The sequence below is a fragment of the Zonotrichia albicollis genome, chromosome 1 (genome assembly GCF_047830755.1).
Source record: "Zonotrichia albicollis isolate bZonAlb1 chromosome 1, bZonAlb1.hap1, whole genome shotgun sequence".
NCBI classification, from domain to species: domain Eukaryota; kingdom Metazoa; phylum Chordata; class Aves; order Passeriformes; family Passerellidae; genus Zonotrichia; species Zonotrichia albicollis.
This window is the reverse complement of record NC_133819.1, coordinates 344,562-365,301: the sequence shown is the minus strand read 5'-3', so window position 1 is coordinate 365,301 and position 20,740 is coordinate 344,562. Positions and strand designations below refer to the sequence as shown.

The following is a 20,740-nucleotide window of genomic DNA, read 5'->3' as shown; positions in this document are numbered from 1 at the left end:
CTTTTTTTTCTTTTTGGGTTTTTTTAATTGGGTTTTATGGGACAGTTCTGATGGATTTTTTGGGGTTTTTTTTTTGGGGTTCTCTATTGGCTTTTATGAGACATTTTTAGTTGTGGTTTTGTGATTTTTTCTTTTTCTTTTTGGGGTTTTTTTATTGGGTTTTATGGGACAATTTTTGGGTTTTTTTTCTCTTTTTTGTGGTTCCTTATTGGCTTTTATGAGACATTTTTGGTTGCGGTTTTGGGATTTTTTCTTTTTCTTTCTGGGGTTTTTAATTGGGTTTTATGGGACAATTTTGATGGAGTTTTTGGGGGTTTTTTTCTCTCTCTTTTTGGGGTTTTTTAATTGGGTTTTATGGGACAGTTCTGATGGATTTTTTGGGGTTTTTTTTGGGGGTTCTCTATTGGCTTTTATGAGACATTTTTGGTTGCGGTTTTGGGATTTTTTTTTTCTTTTTGGGCTTTTCCTTTCCCTGCATTTTTCTTCCTTTTCCATGGAAAAATCCACGGAATCATTTCATTATTCCAACTTTCCTGACCTCCTTCTCCGTGCGTTTTCCCTGAAGCTTCTCCCAAACATCGAAAGCTGAAGTTCGCCTTTAAAAAAAAAAGAAAAAAATTCTTGGAATCTGCATCCCATAAATTTTTTTATGGGAAGTTCATTCCACGAATTCCTGATTTTTCCTTTCATCCCAAGGGTTCGGGAATTCTGCTCCTGGAAGACGACTCCGTCTACGAAGGGAACTTCACGGAGGATCTGACGTTTGTTGGAAAGGTTGGAATTTTTTCCCTCTCCTTCTGGAATTTTCCATGGATTCACCTCCCAAACTTTATTCCTCAGCTTCCTACAAAACCAAATTTTCCAAATTTCTGGAATATTTAGCGCGGAAGGAAAGCGGCAGCTGGAGATTTTGGGAATTTTGAGAATAATTTGGGATTTTTATGTTTTGTTTATTTCAGGTTTTTTTGGGTTGAGTTTTTGGGGTTGATTTTCTTGGGTTTTTTGGGATATTCCTGGTTGAGGTTTTGGGATATTTTTTATTTTTATTTTATTTTTTATTTTTTAAGTTTGATTAGGTTTATGAGACATTTTAATTGAGTTTTCTGGGGTTTCTGTTGGGTTTTTGGAACATTTTTGGTTGAGTTTATGGGGTTTTTTTTGAGGGGTTTTATTGGACTTTTTGAGGTTTTTTGGAGTTTTTTTATTGGGGTTTGTGGGACATTTGTGCTTGAGGTTTTGGGATATTTTTTACTCATTTTTTAAGTTTAATTAGGTTTATGAGACATTTTAATTGGGTTTTCTGGGTTTTTTTTGGGGTTTTTGGAACATTTTTGGTTGAGTTTATGGGGTTTTTTTTGGAGGGTTTTATTGGACATTTTTGAGGTTTTTTTGAGTTTTTTCTTGGGTTTTTTGGGATATTCCTGGTTGAGGTTTTGGGATATTTTTTACTCTTTTTGGATTTTTTTTTAATTTGGTTTATGGGACATTTTTAGTTGAGTTTTCTGGGGTTTCTGTTGGGTTTTTTGGAACATTTTTGGTTGAGTTTATGGGTTTTTTTGGAGGGGTTTTATTGGACATTTTTGAGTTTTTTTGGAGTTTTTTTATTGGGGTTTGTGGGACATTTTTGCTTGAGGTTTTGGGATATTTTTTACTCTTTTTTGATTTTTTAATTTGGTTTATGGGACATTTTTAGTTGAGTTTTCTGGGGTTTTTTTGTTGGGTTTTTTGGAACATTTTTGGTTGAGTTTATGGGTTTTTTTTGGAGGGTTTTATTGGACATTTTTGAGTTTTTTTGGAGTTTTTTTATTGGGGTTTGTGGGACATTTTTGCTTGAGGTTTTGGGATATTTTTTACTCTTTTTTGATTTGTTTTTAATTTGGTTTATGGGACATTTTTAGTTGAGTTTTCTGGGGTTTTTTTGGGTTTTTTGGAACATTTTTGGTTGAGTTTATGGGGTTTTTTTGGAGGGGTTTTATTGGACTTTTTTGAGTTTTTTTGGAGTTTTTTTATTGGGGTTTGTGGGACATTTTTGGTTGAGGTTTTGGGATATTTTTTACTCTTTTTTTATTTTTTTAATTTGGTTTATGGGACATTTTTAGTTGAGTTTTCTGGGGTTTTTTTGGGGTTTTTGGAACATTTTTGGTTGAGTTTATGGGGTTTTTTTGGAGGAGTTTTATTGGACATTTTTGAGACATTTTTGACATTAACAACAAAGAATTAAATAATGATTGAAAGTTGAATAGAGAATTGATGCAGAGAAATTGAACTAAGTAATTTTTTAAAATTAAAAATTACTAAAATTTATTAGCAATTTTATTAATAATTTAATAATTGGTAGAGGTTTTGGGATTTTTCTCTCTTTTTTTGGGGTTTTTAATTGGGTTTTAAAAAACCATTTTTGATTGAATTGTTGCAGGTTTTTGGTTGGGTTTTATTAATAATTTAATAATAATTTAATTTAAAAATTAAATTGTTTTAATTTAATTTGTAATTCCAGATTTTTCAGCACAGAAGGCTCTCTGGAATTTAATAACAAAGCGGGAATTTCAAAATAAACAGAGAATTTAATAATAAAAAAGGGGATTTAATAAGAGAGAATTCAGTAATAAAAGGGAATTTAATAAAAATTGAGAAATAAAACGAAATCATGTGATTTTTGATGCAAACCGCACAGAATGTACAATTTGAATTGAGTTTGTGACTGTTCCTGCAGGGGAAGCTGTCCTTTGCCACCGGCTCCGGCTGCGGGGACAATAATAATAGAGAAATTAAATAATGTGATTTTTGATGCAAACCGCATAGAATATACAATTTAATTAAATGATAACTCTTTCTCTAGGGGAAGCTGTCCTTGGCCACCGGCTCCGCGCTGCGGGGAACGCTCGGCACCCGGGGCGGGCTCAGCACCGAGCCCCGGAGAGAGCCAGAGTGAGAGCGGGGACGGCGGGGAGCGATGGGAACAACGGGAATAACGGGAATAACGGGAATAACGGGAATAACGGGAATAACGGGAATAATGGGGTGCTGGGGAACAGGGGGAATAACGGGGACAGCAGGGGACAACAGGGAACAACGGGGAACGATGGGGAACAACGGGGACGGCGGGGAGCGATGGGGTCCCAGGGAACAACGGGGAACAGCGGGGAGCGATGGGGAACAACGGGGGCAACGGGAATTACGGGAATAATGGGAATAACGGGAATAATGGGGTGCTGGGGAACAACGGGGAACAGCGGGAACAACGGGGACGGTGGGGAGCGACGGGGAACAACGGGAATAACGGGAATAACGGGAATAACGGGAATAACGGGAATAATGGGGTGCTGGGGAACAGGGGGAATAACGGGGACAACAGGGAACAGCGGGGTCCTGGGGACAACGGGGAACGATGGGGAACAGCGGGGAACAACAGGGAACAGCGGGAACAATGGGGAACAGTGCGGGGAGCGATGGGGAATAGCGGGGACAGCGGGAATAACGGGAATAATGGGGTGCTGGGGAACAGGGGGAACAACGGGGAGCGACGGGGAACAACGGGGACAGCGGGAATAACGGGGTGCTGGGGACCAATGGGGAACCACGGGGAGCGATGGGGAACAGCGGGGAACAACGGGGACAGCAGGGAGCGATAGGGAACAGCGGGGAACGATGGGAAGCAACGGGGAGCGATGGGGAACAGTGGGGAACAGCAGGGAGCTGGGGAGCAACGGGGAACAGCAGGGAACAATGGAGAACAACAGGGAACGATGGGGAACATCCCCACGGGGAGCTGGGGAACAACGGGGAACAGTGGGGAATGATGGGAAACAGCAGGGTGCTGGTGAACAATGGGGAACAACGGGGAACAGCGGGGAACAACGGAGTTTTGGGGAACAACGGGGTCCTGGGGACCAATGGGGAACAGTGGGGAACAGCGGGGTGCTGGGGAACAGCGGGTGCTGGGGAACAGCGGGGTCCTGGGGAATGGGATCCTTGGGGTCCTTGGGGAAGGGGATGGGCATCCTTGGGAACGGGGTCCTCGGGAAGGGGATCCTTGAGATCCTTGGGAACGAGCACCTGGGGAATGGGGTCCTCGGGATGGGATCCTTGGGAGCAGGGTCCTTGAGATCCTTGGGATGGGATCCTGGGGAACGGCATCCTCGGGATCCTTGGGAAGGGGATCCTCAGGAACGGGGTCCTCAGGAACGGGGTCCTTGAGATCCTCGGGAACGAGCACCTGGGGAACGGGGTCCTCGGGATGGGATCCTCGGGAATGGGATTCTTGAGGTACTCGGGATAGGATCCTGGGGAAATGAGATCCTCAGAATGGGATCGTGGGGAACGGGGTCCTTGGGAATGGGGTCCTCGGGAACAGGATCTTGAGGAATGGGGTCCTCAGGATGGGATCCTTGGGAACAGGGTCCTTGAGATCCTTGGGAAGGGGATCCTGGGGAGCGGGATCCTTGGGATGAGATCCTGGGGAACAGAGTCCTTGGGATGCTTGGGAATGGGATCCTGGGGAACGAGATCGTTGGGAACAGGACCGTTGGGATGGGAATCCTTGGGATCCTGGGAATGGGATCCTCAGGATGGGTTCCTCAGGAATGGCGTCCTGGGGATTGGGATCCTTGGAAACGGGATCCTTGAGATCCTTGGGAACGAGCACCTGGGGAATGGGGTCCTTGGGATGGGATCCTCGGGAATGGGATTCTTGAGGTACTCGGGATAGGATCCTGGGGAATGGGATCCTCGGAATGGGATCGTGGGGAACGGGATCCTTGGGATGGGATCTTGGGGAACAGAGTCCTTGGGATGCTTGGGAAGGGGATCCTGGGGAACCAGATCGTTGGTAACAGGACCGTTGGGATGGGAATACTTGGGAAAGGGATCCTTGAGATCCTTGGGAAGGGGATCCTGGGGAGCAGGATCCTTGGGATGGGATCCTGGGGAACGGCATCCTTGGGATGCTTGGGAAGGGGATCCTCAGGAACGGGGTCCTTGAGATCCTTGGGAACGAGCACCTGGGGAATGGGGTCCTTGGGATGGGAATCCTTGGGAACAGGATCCTTGAGATCCTTGGGAACGGGATCCTGGGGAAGGGGATCCTCAAGATGGGATCCTGGGGAACAGAGTCCCTGGGATGCTTGGGAATGGGATCCTGGGGAACCAGATCCTTGGGAACAGGACCCTTGGGATGGGAATCCTTGGGAAAGGGATCCTTGGGATCCTGGGAATGGGATCCTCAGGATGGGTTCCTCAGGAATGGTATCCTTGGGATCGGGATCCTTGGGAACGGGATCCTTGTGATCCTTGGGATGGGATCCTGGGGAACGGCATCCTCGGGATCCTTGGGAAGGGGATCCTCAGGAACGGGGTCCTTGAGATCCTTGGGAACAAGCACCTGGGGAATGGGGTCCTTGGGATGGGATCCTTGGGAATGGGATTCTTGAGGTAACTCGGGATAGGATCCTGGGGAAATGAGATCCTCAGAACGGGATCGTGGGGAACGGGGTCCTTGGGAATGGGGTCCTGGGGAACAGGATCCTGAGGAATGGGGTCCTCAGGACAGGATCCTTGGGAGCAGGGTCCTTGAGATCCTTGGGATGGGGATCCTGGGGAGCGGGATCCTTGGGATGGGATCCTGGGGAACAGAGTCCTTGGGATGCTTGGGAATGGGATCCTGGGGAGCGGGATCCTTGGGATCCTTGGGAACGAGCACCTGGGGAATGGGGTCCTCAGAATGGGATCCTTGGGAGCAGGGTCCTTGAGATCCTTGGGAAGGGGATCCTGGGGAAGGGGATCCTCGGGATGGGATCCTGGGGAACCAGATCGTTGGGAACAGGACCGTTGGGATGGGAATCCTTGGGAAAGGGATCCTTGGGATCCTGGGAATGGGATCCTCAGGATGGGTTCCTCAGGAATGGCGTCCTGGGGATTGGGATCCTTGGGAACGGGATCCTTGAGATCCTTGGGATGGGATCCTGGGGAACGGCATCCTCGGGATCCTTGGGAAGGGGATCCTCAGGAACGGGGTCCTCAGGAACGGGGTCCTTGAGATCCTTGGGAACGAGCACCTGGGGAATGGGGTCCTTGGGATGGGATCCTCGGGAATGGGATTCTTGAGGTACTTGGGATAGGATCCTGGGGAAATGAGATCCTCAGAACGGGATCGTGGGGAACGGGGTCCTTGGGAATGGGGTCTTCGGGAACAGGATCTTGAGGAATGGGGTCCTCAGGATGGGATCCTTGGGAACAGGGTCCTTGAGATCCTTGGGATGGGGTCCTGGGGAACGGGATCCTTGGGATGGGATCCTGGGGAACAGAGTCCTTGGGATGCTTGGGAATGGGATCCTGGGGAACGAGATCCTTGGGAACAGGACCGTTGGGATGGGAATCCTTGGGATCCTGGGAATGGGATCCTCAGGATGGGTTCCTCAGGAATGGCGTCCTGGGGATCGGGATCCTTGGGATCCTTGGGAAGGGGATCCTCAGGAACAGGGTCCTCAGGAATGGGATCCTTGAGATCCTTGGGAACGAGCACCTGGGGAATGGGGTCCCCGGGATGGGGATCCTCAGGGATGGGATCCTTGGGAATGGGATCCTTGGGAACGGGGTCCTTGGGAAGGAGATCCTCGAGAATGGGATCCTCAGGATGGGATCCTGGGGAATGCTCTGGATCCAGTCTCGTGGGCATTCCTGGGAATTGATCCCAATGTGGATTTATGGGCAATGGAACGGGGATGGATGGAGCCCGGGGGGTTCAGTGCGGTGGGAGGCGGGGATGGATGTGGGACTGGAATCCTGGGATTGGGATTAATTCCATAGGGAAGCAGGGATGGATGTTTTCCTGAGATTCTGGGATTTTCATGGAGTTAATTCCATAGGGAAGCAGGGATGGATGTTTTCCTGAGATCCTGGGATTCTCATGGAGTTAACTCCATAGGGAAGCAGGGATGGATGTTGGACTGCAATCCTGGGGTTTTCATGGAGTTAATTCCATAGGGAAGCAGGAATGGATGCTTTCTTGAAATCCTGGGATCGGGGTTAATTCCATGGGAAAGCAGGGATGGATGTTTTCCTGAAATCCTGGGATTGGGGTTAATTCCATAGGGGAGCAGGGATGGATGTTGGACTGCAATCCTGGGATTTTCATGGAGTTAATTCCATAGGGGAGCAGGAATGGATGTTTTCCTGAAATCCTGGGATTGGGGTTCATTCCATAGGGGAGCAGGGATGGATGTTTTCCTGAGATCCTGGGATTTTCATGGAGTTAATTCCATAGGGGAGCAGGAATGGATGCTTTCTTGAAATCCTGGGATTGGGGCTCATTCCATAGGGAAACAGGGATGGATGTTGGACTGGAATCCTGGGATTTGGGTTAATTCCATGGGAAAGCAGGGATGGATGTTGGACTGAAATCCTGGGATTGGGGTTAATTCCATAGGGGAGCAGGGATGGATGTTGGACTGGAATCCTGGGATTTTCATGGAGTTAATTCCATAGGGAAGCAGGGATGGATGTTGGACTGAAATCCTGGGATTTTCATGGAGTTAATTCCATAGGGAAGCAGGGATGGATGCTTTCTTGAAATCCTGGGATTGGGGCTCATTCCATAGGGAAGCAGGAATGGATGTTTTCCTGAAATCCTGGGATTTGGGTTAATTCCATGGGAAAGCAGGGATGGATGTTGGACTGAAATCCTGGGATTTTCATGGAGTTAATTCCATAGGGAAGCAGGAATGGATGCTTTCTTGAAATCCTGGGATTGGAGCTAATTCCATAGGGAAGCAGGGATGGATGTTGGACTGAAATCCTGGAATTGGGGTTCATTCCATAGGGAAGCAGGAATGGATGCTTTCTTGAAATCCTGGGATTGGGGTTAATTCCATGGGAAAGCAGGGATGGATGTTGGACTGAAATCCTGGAATTGGGGCTAATTCCATAGGGAAGCAGGGAATTGATGCTGGCCTGAGATTTTCATGGAGTTCATTCCATGTGGGAATGAGGGAATGGGAGTTTTAGTGTCATCCTGGGATTTTCATGGAACGGATTCCATGTGGGAAGCAGGGATGGATGTTGGACTGCAATCCTGGGATTTTTATGGAATGAATTCCCCTTGGGAATCAGGAATGGATGTTTTGATGCCATCCAGCCCAAATCCCTCCCAAATCCCAGTTCCCCTCCCAAATCCCAGTTCAATTCCATCTTTTTTCCCCTCTAAAACATTCCCAGTTCTTGGAACATCCATGGGACAGAAATTCCCTTTCCCTGAGCTAATCCTGGGAGCAGTTCCTCAACTCTTTTCCATCTTTTCTGCAGGAATCCCAGGGAGACAAAGAATTTTAATTAGGAATATTTAGGAATATCCAGCAGTGCACGGGGCAGGAATTCAAAAATTTTGGATTATTTCTGTCCCGCTGGATTTTTGTTTTTCCTCAAAGGATTTTTATTGTCAGGACCAGAGGCTTGAAGGGTTTTTATGGAATTCCCATTTAGGAATTTCCATTTAGGAATTTCCATTTAGGAATTTCCATTTAGGACTTTCCATTTAAGAATTTCCATTTAGGAATTTCCATTGAGGAATTTCCATTGAGGAATTTCCATCGAAGAATTTCCATTTAGGAATTTCCATTGAGGAATTTCCATTGAGGAATTTCCATTTAGGAATTCCCATTTAGGAATTCCCATTGAGGAATTTCCATTGAGGAATTTCCATTTAGGAATTTCCGTTTAGGAATTTCCATCTAGGAATTTCCATTTAAGAATTTCCATTTAGGAATTTCCATCTCGGAATTTCCATTGAGGAATTTCCATTGAGGAATTCCCATTGAGGAATTCCCATTTAGGAATTTCCATTTAGGAATTCCCATTTAGGAATTTCCATCTCGGAATTTCCATTTAGGAATTTCCATTTAGGAATTCCCATTTAGGACTTTCCATTTAGGAATTTCCATTGAGGAATTTCCATTTAGGAATTCCCATTTAGGAATTTCGATTTAGGAATTTCCATTGAGGAATTCCCATTGAGGACTTTCCATTGAGGAATTCCCATTTAGGAATTTCCATTGAGGAATTTCCATTTAGGAATTTCCATTTAGGAATTCCCATTGAGGAATTTCCGTTTAGGAATTTCCATTTAGGAATTTCCATTTAGGAATTTCCATTTAGGAATTTCCATTTAGGAATTTCCATTTAGGAATTTCCATTTAGGAATTTCCATTGAGGAATTCCCATTTAGGACTTTCCATTTAGGAATTTCCATTGAGGAATTTCCATTTAGGAATTCCCATTTAGGAATTTCCATTTAGGAATTTCCATCTAGGAACTTCCAATGAGGAATTTCCATTGAGGAATTTCCATTTAGGAATTCCCATTTAGGAATTTCCATTTAGGAATTCCCATTGAGGAATTTCCATCTAGGAATTTCCATTGAGGAATTCCCATTTAGGAATTTCCATCGAGGAATTTCCATCGAGGAATTTCCATTTAGGAATTCCCATTTAGGACTTTCCATTTAGGAATTCCCATTGAGGAATTCCCATTTAGGAATTCCCATTTAGGAATTCCCATTTAGGAATTCCCATTGAGGAATTTCCATTTAGGAATTTCCATTGAGGAATTTCCATTTAGGAATTTCCATCTAGGAATTCCCATTTAGGAATTCCTATTTAGGAATTTCCATTTAGGAATCTCCATTGAGGAATTCCCATTTAGGAATTTCCATTTAGGAATTTCCATTGAGGAATTCCCATTTAGGAATTTCCATTTAGGAATTTCCATTGAGGAATTTCCATTTAGGAATTTCCATTTAGGAATTTCCATTTAGGAATTTCCATTGAGGAATTCCCATTTAGGAATTCCCATTTAGGAATTTCCATTGAGGAATTTCCATTTAGGAATTTCCATTGAGGAATTTCCATTTAGGAATTTCCATTTAGGAATTTCCATTGAGGAATTCCCATTTAGGAATTTCCATTTAGGAATTTCCATTGAGGAATTTCCATTTAGGAATTTCCATTTAGGAATTTCCATTTAGGAATTTCCATTTAGGAATTTCCATTGAGGAATTTCCATTTAGGAATTTCCATTTAGGAATTTCCATTTAAGAATTTCCATTTAGGAATTTCCATTTAAGAATTTCCATTGAGGAATTCCCATTGAGGAATTTCCATTTAGGAATTTCCATTGAGGAATTTCCATTTCGGAATTTCCATTTAGGAATTTCCATTTAGGAATTTCCATTGAGGAATTTCCGTTTAGGAATTTCCATCGAGGAATTCCCATTTAGGAATTTCCATTTAGGAATTCCCATTTAGGAATTTCCATTTAGGACTTTCCATTTAGGAATTTCCATCTCGGAATTTCCATCTCGGAATTTCCATTGAGGACTTTCCATTGAGCAATTTCCATTGAGGAATTCCCATTTAGGAATTTCCATCTAGGAATTCCCATTTAGGAATTCCCATTTAGGAATTCCCATTTAGGAATTTCCATTTAGGAATTTCCATTGAGGAATTTCCATCGAGGAATTTCCATTTAGGAATTCCCATTTAGGAATTCCCATCTATGGGATCCATTTAGGAATTTCCATTTAGGAATTCCCATTTAGGAATTTCCATTTAGGAATTCCCATTTAGGAATTTCCATTGAGGAATTTCCATTTAGGAATTTCCATTTCGGAATTTCCATTTCGGAATTTCCATTTAGGAATTTCCATTGAGGAATTTTCTATTGAGGAATTTCCATTTAGGAATTTCCATTTAGGAATTCCCATTTAGGAATTCCCATTTAGGAATTTCCATTTAGGAATTCCCATCTATGGGATCCATTCAGGATTATCTGGGAGTGGTTTTGGTGGGAATGGATTTTCAGGATGATCCCATTCCATGGATTCTCCCAGGTGGATCCAAGCTGAGCTTGGAAAACTCCCAGGGATCCAGGGGCAGCCACAGATTCTTCGGGAATTCCATCCCAGCCAGGAATTCCTTCCCAAAATCCCATCTAAATCCCAATTTTTTCCAATGGGAAGCCATTCCCTGTGTCCCATCCCTCCATCCCTTGTCCCAGTCCCTCTCCAGCTCTCCTGGAATTTTCCCTTTTCCAAGAAAACATTCCCAGCTCTCCCAGCCCTGCGTTTCCATCAAATCCCAGAGATTTTAGGGGGAAATCCACAAGAATTTAGGAAAACCATGGAAAATCCCAATCCCGTGTTGTTTTCCAGCCAGCTGGGCCTGAAGGAATTCCCAGTGGAGAAGAGATGGACGGGAATCTTGGAGCAGTTCCTGGAATTCCTGCATTCCGGCTGCAAGGAGGAAATGGAGGAATCGTTCACGGGATTCCACATCCAAAGCAGCAAGGAGCTGAGGAAATCCCAGGAATATCTGTTCTGCCAGAGGTACCCAGGGAATCCCGGGAATTCCTGAAGAAATTCTGGGAATTCCTGAGGAAATCCCAGGAATATCTGTTCTGCCAGAGGTACCCAGGGAATCCCGGGAATTCCTGAGGGAAATCCTGGGAATTCCTGTTCTGCCAGAGGTACCCAGGGAATCCCGGGAATTCCTGAGGAAATCCTGGGAATTCCTGAGGAAATCCAGGAAATTCCTGTTCTGCCAGAGGTACCCAGGGAATCCCGGGAATTCCTGAGGAAATCCTGGGAATTCCTGAGGAAATCCAGGAAATTCCTGTTCTGCCAGAGGTACCCAGGGAATCCCGGGAATTCCTGACAAAATCCCGGGAATTCCTGAGGAAATCCTGGGAATTCCTGTTCTGCCAGAGGTATTGAGGGAATCCCAGGAATTCCTGAGGAAATCAATCCTGGGAATATTCTGTTCTTCCAATGAGGAAATCCCAGGAATCCCTGAGGAAATCCCAAGAATTCCTGTCCTGTCAATGAGGGAATCCCGGGAATTCCTTTTCTGCCAAAGAGAGAATCCTGGGAATTCCTGAGGAAATTGGGAATATTCTGTTCTTCCAATGAGGGAATCCCAGGAATTCTTGAGGAAATCCTGGGAATTCCTGTTCTGCCAGAGGTATTGAGGGAATCCCGGGAATTCCTGAGGAAATCCTGGGAATATTTGTTATGCCAATGAGGGAATCCCGAGAATCCGTGAGGAAATCCTGGGAATTCCTGTTCTGCCAAAGGAACAGGAACTTTTACTGAGGAAATCCCGGGAATTCCTGGGGAAATCCTGGGAATATTTGTTATGCCAATGAGGGAATCCTGGGAATTCTTGAGCAAATCCCAAAAATTTCTGTTCTGCCAGAGGTACTGAGGGAATCCTGGGAATTCCTGAGGGAAATCCTGGGAATTTCTGTCCTGCCAAAGAGAGAATCCTGGGAATTCCTGAGGAAGTAAATCCTGGGAATATTCTGTTCTTCCAATGAGGAAATCCCAGGAATCCCTGAGGAAATCCCAAGAATTCCTGTCCTGTCAATGAGGGAATCCTGGGAATTCCTGTTTTGCTGAAGAGAGAATCCCAGGAATTCCCGAGCAAATCCTGGGAATTCCTGTTCTGACAATGAGGGAATCCCGGGAATTCCTTTTCTGCCAAAGACAGAATCCTGGGAATTCCTGAGGAAATCGGGAATATTCTGTTCTTCCAATGAGGGAATCCTGGGAATTCCTGAGGAAATCCTGGGAATTCCTGTTCTGCCAGAGGTACCGAGGGAATCCTGGGAATTCCTGAGGAAATCCTGGGAATTCCTGTTCTGCCAAAGGTACTGAGGGAATCCCGGGAATTCCTGAGGAAATCAATCCTGGGAATATTCTGTTCTTCCCATGAGGAAATCCCAGGAATTCCTTTCTGTTTTGCCAAAGTCACTGAGGAAATCCCGGGAATTCCCAAGGAAATCCTGGGAATATTTGTTATGCCAATGAGGGAATCCCGAGAATCCCTGAGGAAATCCAGGGAATTCTTGAGCAAATCCCAGGAATTTCTGTTCTGCCAGAGGTACTGAGGGAATCCCAGGAATTCCTGACGAAATCAATCCTGGGAATATTCTGTTCTTCCAATGAGGAAATCCCAGGAATTTCTGTTCTGCCGATGAGGGAATCCCAGGAATTCCTGTTCTCCCAAAGGAACAGGAATTTCACTGAGGGAATTCTGGGAATTCCTGTCCTGTCAATGAGGGAATCCCAGGAATTCCTTTTCCTCCAAAGAGAAAATCCTGGGAATTCCTGTTCTTCCAAAGGTACTCAGGAAATCCCAGGAATCCCTGAGGAAATCCCAGGAATTCCTGTTCTAACAATGAGGGAATCCCAGAAATTCCTTTTCCCCCAAAGAGAGAATCCCGGGAATTCCTGTTCTGCCAAAGGAAAAGGAACTTTTACTGAGGAAATCCAGGGAATTCCTGTTTTGCCAATGAGGGAATCCCGGGAATTCCTGGTCTGTCAAAGGTACTGAGGGAATCCCAGGAATTCCTGAGGAAATCCTGGGAATATTCTGTTCTTCCAATGAGGAAATCCTTGGAATTCCTGAAGAAAATCCAGGGAATTCCTGTTCTGTCAATGAGGAAATCCTGGGAATCCCTGAGGAAATCCTGGGAATTCTTGTTCTGCCAAAGGAACAGGAACTTTTACTGAGGGGATCCCAGGAATTCCTGGTCTGCCAAAGAAAGAATCCCAGGAATTTCTGTTCTTCCAATGAGAGAATCCCAGGAATCCCTGAGGAAATCCTGGGAATTTCCATTCTGACAATGAGGGAATCCTGGGAATTCTTGAGGAAATCCTGGGAATTTCCATTCTGACAATGAGGGAATCCCAGGAATCCCTGAGGAAATCCTGGGAATTTCCGTTCTGACAATGAGGGAATCCTGGGAATTCCTGAGGAAATCCAGGGAAATCCTGGGAATATTCTGTTCTTCCAGTGAGGAAATCCTGGGAATTCTTGAGGAAATCCTAGGAATTCCTGTTCTGCCGATGAGGGAATCCTGGGAATTCCTGAGAAAATTCAGGGAATTCCTCTTCTGCCAAAGGAACAGGAACTTTTACTGAGGGAATTCTGGGAATTCCTGATCTGCCAATGAAGGAATCCCAGGAATTTCTGTTCTTCCAATGAGGAAATCCCAGGAATCCCCAAGGAAATCCTGGGAATTTCCATTCTGACAATGAGGAAATTCTGGGAATTCTTGAGGAAATCCCAGAAATATCTGTTCTGCCAAGGAGAGAATACCAGGAATCCATGAGGAAATCCAGGAAATTTCCATTCTGACAATGAGGGAATCCCGGGAATCCGTGAGGAAATCCTGGGAATTTCTGTTCTGACAATGAGGAAATCCCGGGAATTCTTGACGAAATCCTGGGAATTCCTGTTCTGCCAATGAGAGAATCCTGGGAATTTCTGAGGAAATCCAGGGAAATCCTGGGAATTTTCTGTTCTTCCAATGAGGAAATCCTGGGAATTCCTGAGGAAATCCCAAGAATTCCTGTTCTGACAATGAGGGAATTCTGGGAATTCCCGTTCCACCAAAGAGGAAATCCTGGGAATTCCTGTTTTTTCAAAGGAACAGGAATTTCACTGAGGGAATTCTGGGAATTCCTGTTCTGTTGCAGAAGAAATCCCAGGAGTTCCTGGTCTGCCAAAGAGAAAATCCCGGGAATTCCTCTTCTGCCAATGAAGGAATCCCAGGAATTCCTGAGGAAATCAATCCTGGGAATATTCTGTTCTTCCCATGAGGAAATCCCAGGAATTCCTTTCTGTCCTGCCAGAGGTACTGAGGGAATCCCGGGAATTCCCAAGGAAATCCTGGGAATATTTGTTATGCCAGTGAGGGAATCCCGAGAATCCCTGAGGAAATCAGGAATATCTGTTTTGCTAAAGAGAGAATCCCGGGAATTTGTGAGGAAATCCGGGGAATATTCTGTTCTTCCAATGCGGAAATCCTTGGAATTTCTGAGGAAATTCAGGGAATTCTTGAGCAAATCCCAGGAATTCCTGTTCTGCCGGAGGTACTGAGGGAATCCTGGGAATTCCTGAGGAAATCCTGGGAATTCCTGAGGAAATCCTGGGAATATTTGTTCTGCCAATGAGGGAATCCTGAGAATCCCTGAGGAAATCCAGGGAATTCCTGTTCTGCCAGAGGTACTGAGGGAATCCCAGGAATTCCTGAGGAAATCTGGAATATCTGTTCTGCCAAAGAGAGAATCCTGGAAATTCCTGAGGAAGTAAATCCTGGGAATATTCTGTTCTTCCAATAAGGAAATTCAGGGAATTCCTGTTCTTCCAGAGGTACTGAGGGAATCTTGGGAATTCCTGAGGAAATCCAGGGAATTCCTGTTCTGCCAATGAGGGAATCCCAGGAATTCCTGTTCTCCCAAAGGAACAGGAATTTTACTGAGGGAATTCTGGGAATTCCTGTCCTGTCAATGAGGGAATCCCAGGAACTCCTTTTCCTCCAAAGAGAAAATCCTGGGAATATCTGTTCTGCTTAAGAGGAAATCCCAGGAATCCCTGAGGAAATCCCAGGAATTCCTGTTCTAACTATGAGGGAATCCCAGAAATTCCTTTTCCCCCAAAGAGAGAATCCCGGGAATTCCTGTTCTGCCAATGAGGGAATCCCGGGAATCCCTGAGGAAATTCAGGGAATTCTTGAGCAAATCCCAGGAATATCTGTTCTGCCAGAGGTACTGAGGGAATCCCGGGAATTCCTGAGGATATCCTGGGAATATTTGTTCTGCCAATGAGGGAATCCCAGGAATTCCTGAGGAAATCAATCCTGGGAATATTCTATTCTGCCAATGAGGAAATCCAAGGAATCCCTGAGGAAATCCCAAGAATTCCTGTCCTGTCAATGAGGGAATCCTGGGAATTCCTGTTATGCTGAAGAGAGAATCCCAGGAATTCCCGAGGAAATCCTGGGAATTTCCGTTCTGCCAAAGGGACAGGAACTTTTACTAAGGGAATTCTGGGAATTCCCGTTCTGCTGAAGAAGAAATTCAGGGAATTCCTGTCCTGCCAAAGGTACTGAGGGAATCCCAGGAATTCCTGAGGAAATCGGGAATATTCTGTTCTTCCAATGAGGGAATCCCATGAATCCCTGTAGAAATCCTGGGAATTCCTGTTCTGCCCAAGAGAGAATCCCAGGAATCCCTGAGGAAATCCTGGGAATTCCTGATCTGCCAATGAAGGAATCTCAGGAATTCCTGAGGAAATCCCAGGAATATCTGTTCTGCCAGAGGTACCGAGGGAATCCTGGGAATTCCTGACAAAATCAATCCTGGGAATATTCTGTTCTTCCAATGAGGAAATCCCAGGAATTCTTGAGGAAATCCAGGGAATTCCTGTCCTGTCAATGAGGGAATCCCAGGAATTCCTGTTCTCCCAAAGAAACAGGAACTTTTACTGAGGGAATTCTGGGAATTCCGTTTCTGCTGAAGAAGAAATTATGGAAATTCCTGGTCTGTCAAAGGTACTGAGGGAATCCCAGGAATTCCTTTGCCCCCAAAGAGAAAATCCCAGGAATTCCTGTTCTGCCAATGTGGGAATCCTGGGAATTCCTGAGGAAATCCTGGGAATTTCTGTTCTGCCAATGAGAGAATCCTGGGAATCCCTGAGGGAATCCTGGGAATTCCTGTTCTGCCGATGAGGAAATCCTGGGAATTCATGAGGAAATCCTGGGAATTCTTATTCTGTGAAAGGAATGGGAACTTTTCCCGAGGAAATCCCAGGAATTCCCGAGGAAATCCTGGGAATTCCTGCTCATTCCAAGAGGAAATCCCAGGAATTCCAGACCCACATTCCCACCCAGGAGCACTGCACAATTCCAAGGATTTTCCAGGAAAAATGGAAAATTCCCGCTCAGGAAAAAGGAGCAGGAATTTTTGCTGCTGAGATTCCTCCACATCCATGAAAAATGAATTTATTAAAAAATTTGAATTCCCCTTTGGAATTTGCCAGTTGGGATTTATCCGTTCACTCCTCAATTCCCGTTTTTCCAGAGGTTCTGAGGAATTTTCTTGGAAAATTGAGGAAATCCTGGAAGATCTCGTGGAGCACCAGGAGCCGGAGTCGCTCCGGAGTTATTTGGAGAAGGTGAGCAGTGAAATTATTTAATAAAATTATATAAAAATTAATAAAATTTTCATTATTAAAATGATCAAAATCCAGGATTTGATGGAAAATAATTAGATAACAGAGGATTTATCGAAGAAATAATTTCATAGTAGGGGATTTATTAATAAATAGAGAATTAAATAATACATTAAATATTAAATTTATTTGTAAATATTATAAATATATAAATATTATAAATATATAAATATTATAAAATATAAATATTATAAAATATAAATATTATAAATATATTCTAAATTACAATATATTGTAAATGAGGGATTTATTTATAACAAAGGAATTTATATTAAAAAAAGGAAATTTAATAATGGAGAATTTAATAAGAAATAAGAAATTTCTATGATAAACAGGGAATTTAATAATGGAGGATTTAATAAGAAATAATAAATTCAATTTATTATTAATTATATATAATATATATATTATATATAATTAATAATGGAGAATTTAATAATGGGGAATTTAATAATAAACAGAGAATTTATTAATAAATGGAGAATTTTAAAAACAAAGCATTTAATAATAAATAGAGAGTTTAGTAATTAATAGAGAATTTTTAAAAAGCATTAATTAATAAATAGAGAGTTTAGTAATTAATAGACAATTTAATTATGGAGCTTTAATAAATAGGGAATTTAATAATGGAGAATTTAGTATAATAGATAATTTAATAATAGAGAATTTATTGGGAATTTAATAATAAAAATAAAATTTAATAATAGAAAATTTATATAATACAGAATTTAATAATAAATTGAGAACTTAATAATAAATAGCCAATTTGATAATAAAGCATTTAATTATAAATTTTATGTTGAAGTATTAAATTAATAATAGAGAATTTATATAACAAATGGAGAACTATTAATAAAAAAGGGAATTTGATAATAGAGAATTCAATAGTAAATACAGAATTTATATAATAAATGGAAATTTTAATAGTAAAAATTTAAATATTTATTAGAGCACTTAATAAGGAATTTAATAATAAATAGAGAATTTAATAATAATGTAACAATGCATATAAAGTTTAAGATAATTAAGAATGTATTAATAAATAGAGAATTTTATTATGGCGATTTTTATTATAAATAGGGAATAATAATATAGATAATAATAGAGAATTTAATATAATAAATATTTTAATAATAGAGAATTTGATCAAGAATTTCATGATAGAGAATAATAGCTCATTTCATACTAAGTAGAGAATTTACATAATGGAGATTTTAGTAATGAATAATTGAATAATAAATTGAGATTTTAATAATAGAGAATTATTAGTAAATAGAAAATTGGAGAAGAATTTATTAGTACAAAATTTATGTGGATTTGGATGAAAACATTTATTTATAGGTTTTAAAAATATAGAATTATTACACTAGAAAATGTTGTAACACAGAATTTAACAATAAATGGTGGATTTAATAATAGAGAATTTATTAAAAATAGAGAATTGATTATTAAAAATAGAGAATTGATTTTAAAAATGTATATTTATATGATTATATAATTAAAATTCAATCATAGGAGAATTTATTAAAAATAGAGAATTGATTTTAAAAATGTATAATTATCCGATTATATAATTAAAATTCAATCATAGGAGAATTTAATAATAGAGAATGTATTAAAAATGAAGAATTTATTTTAAAAAGGTATAATTATATAATTAAAATTGAATAATAGAATTTAATAATAGAGAATTTATTAAAAATAGAGACTTGATTTTAAAAATGTAGAATTATATGATTATATAATTAAAATTCAATAATAGGAGGATTTAATAATAGAGAATTTATTAAAATTGAAGAATTTATTTTAAAAAGGTATAATTATATAATTAAAATTGAATAATAGGAGAATTTAATAATAGAGAATTTATTAAAAATGGAGACTTGATTTTAAAAAGTTGTAGTTTTCCTGTGTTATTCCCCCAATTTATGTATTGTTCTCCCCTATTATGTGTAAAATGGTTTCGTCCCCCCAGTTTTTCCCGCCACTGCTAGCCTGTCAGCTAAGTTGCCATAGTAACCGCTATTCATAGTTGCCGATATGTAATTGCTCCTCCCCTGGTTTCCCTTATCAGTGAAAGTTGTTTCCTCCCTGTCCAGTCAATCACCCCCTTTCTCCTCCCAGGTTTCCAGAACCTTCTCCTCTCTGGAGGTGGTGGCTGGCTGGGGTCCCAGGACACCTCCTTTACCTTTTGATTATTGGTCTCCATGGAGTGTCAGTTCTGTGAAGTTCATCCCCTCACCTTTCCCGATTGGTTCCGCCTGTACCCACCCCCCTCCTTTATAATCCTGTCTCACCCCCTATGGATGAACTTCTTCCCGGTTGGTTTCCCGGTGTTTGGATCCCGCAACACCTTCAATAAACCGATGTTTAACCCCTGGGAAATGGTCAGCTCCGTTCCTCCCCTATACCAGCGGTGTGAGCCAGTCCGCAGCCAGCACAGCCCCAGGCCCTCAGACGCCGAAGGGAGCTGGCCAGGAATTGCAGAGGGGCGTCGGCCTTTCACCCTCAGCGAGCCGGACTCTAAACTTCGGGCCACAAATGCCCCCCTCTGCACCCTTCCTTTATAATCCTGTTTCACCCCCTATGAAAAAACTTTTTCCCGGTTGGTTTCCCCGCGTTTGGATCCCACAACACCTTCAATAAACCGATGTTTAACCCCCGGGAAATGGTCAGCTCCGTTCCTCGCCAATCCCAGCGGTGTGAGCCAGTCCGCAGCCAGCACAGCCCGAGGCCCTCAGACGCCGAAGGGCGCTGGCCAGGAATTGCAGAGGGGCGTCGGCCTTTCGCCCTCAGCTAGTCGGACTCTAAACTTCAGGCCACATATGCCCCCCTCTGCACCCCTCCTTTATAATCCTGTTTCACCCCCTATGGAGAAACTTCTTCCCGATTGTTTTCCCCGCGTTTGGATGCGGCATCACCTTCAATAAACCGATGTTTAACCCCCAGGAAATGGTCAGCTCCGTTCCTCCCCTATACCAGCGGTGTGAGCCAGTCCGCAGCCAGCACAGCCCGAGGCCCTCAGACACCCAAGGGTGCTGGCCAGGAATTGCAGAGGGGCGTCGGCCTTTCGCCCTCAGCAGCCAGACTCTAAACTTCGGGCCACATATGTTCTCCTCTGCACCCGCTGTTTTTTGGGGTTTTTCCCTCTTTTCCTGATCCGTGCCATCGGAATTTGCAGGCGTTGGGCTCCTCCCTGCATCCCCTGGGGAAGCTGCTGCGGGCGCTGACGGCCGCGTTCCGGGCGACGTACGCGGGGCTGGGCGCCAACCGGCACCTGCGGGCGATGGCGCGGGACGAGGTGACGTTCTGCTCCCGGGAAATCTGGGAATTCTACCGGTGAGAGCGGGATGGATGCTTGGGATGGCGGGAGCGGGAGCTGGGGCTGGTTGGTGGTCTGGTGTTTTTGGGAGTTCTTGGGAGTGCTTTGGAATTCTTGGTAGTTCTTTGGAATTCTTGGGAATTCTTTGGGAATTCTTGTGAATCCTTGGGAATTCCTGGGAGTTCTTTGTAATTCTTGGGAATTCTTCAGAATTCTTGGGAGTTCTTTGGAATTCTTGGGAATTCTTGGGAATTCTTTGGGAATTCTTGGGAATTCTTCAGAATTCTTTGTAATTCTTGGGAATTCTTCAGAATTCTTGGGAGCTCTTTGTAATTCTTGGGAATTTTTCAGA

At 43.1% G+C, this 20,740-nt stretch overlaps 1 protein-coding gene across 8 annotated transcripts in view; it reads left to right on the top strand.

Annotated features, from left to right (window-relative positions):
• Window positions 1-20,740, top strand: part of ALS2CL (ALS2 C-terminal like) — a 146,607-nt gene that overhangs the window by 91,905 nt on the left and 33,962 nt on the right. For all 8 annotated transcript variants that reach the window (XM_074536117.1, XM_074536024.1, XM_074535982.1 and 5 more), the window contains 5 exons: window positions 697-774; window positions 2,840-2,928; window positions 11,201-11,374; window positions 16,916-17,009; window positions 20,248-20,405. In XM_074536117.1, coding sequence (XP_074392218.1) covers window positions 697-774; window positions 2,840-2,928; window positions 11,201-11,374; window positions 16,916-17,009; window positions 20,248-20,405 — 593 coding nt within the window. The remainder of the gene's footprint in view (window positions 1-696; window positions 775-2,839; window positions 2,929-11,200; window positions 11,375-16,915; window positions 17,010-20,247; window positions 20,406-20,740) is intronic.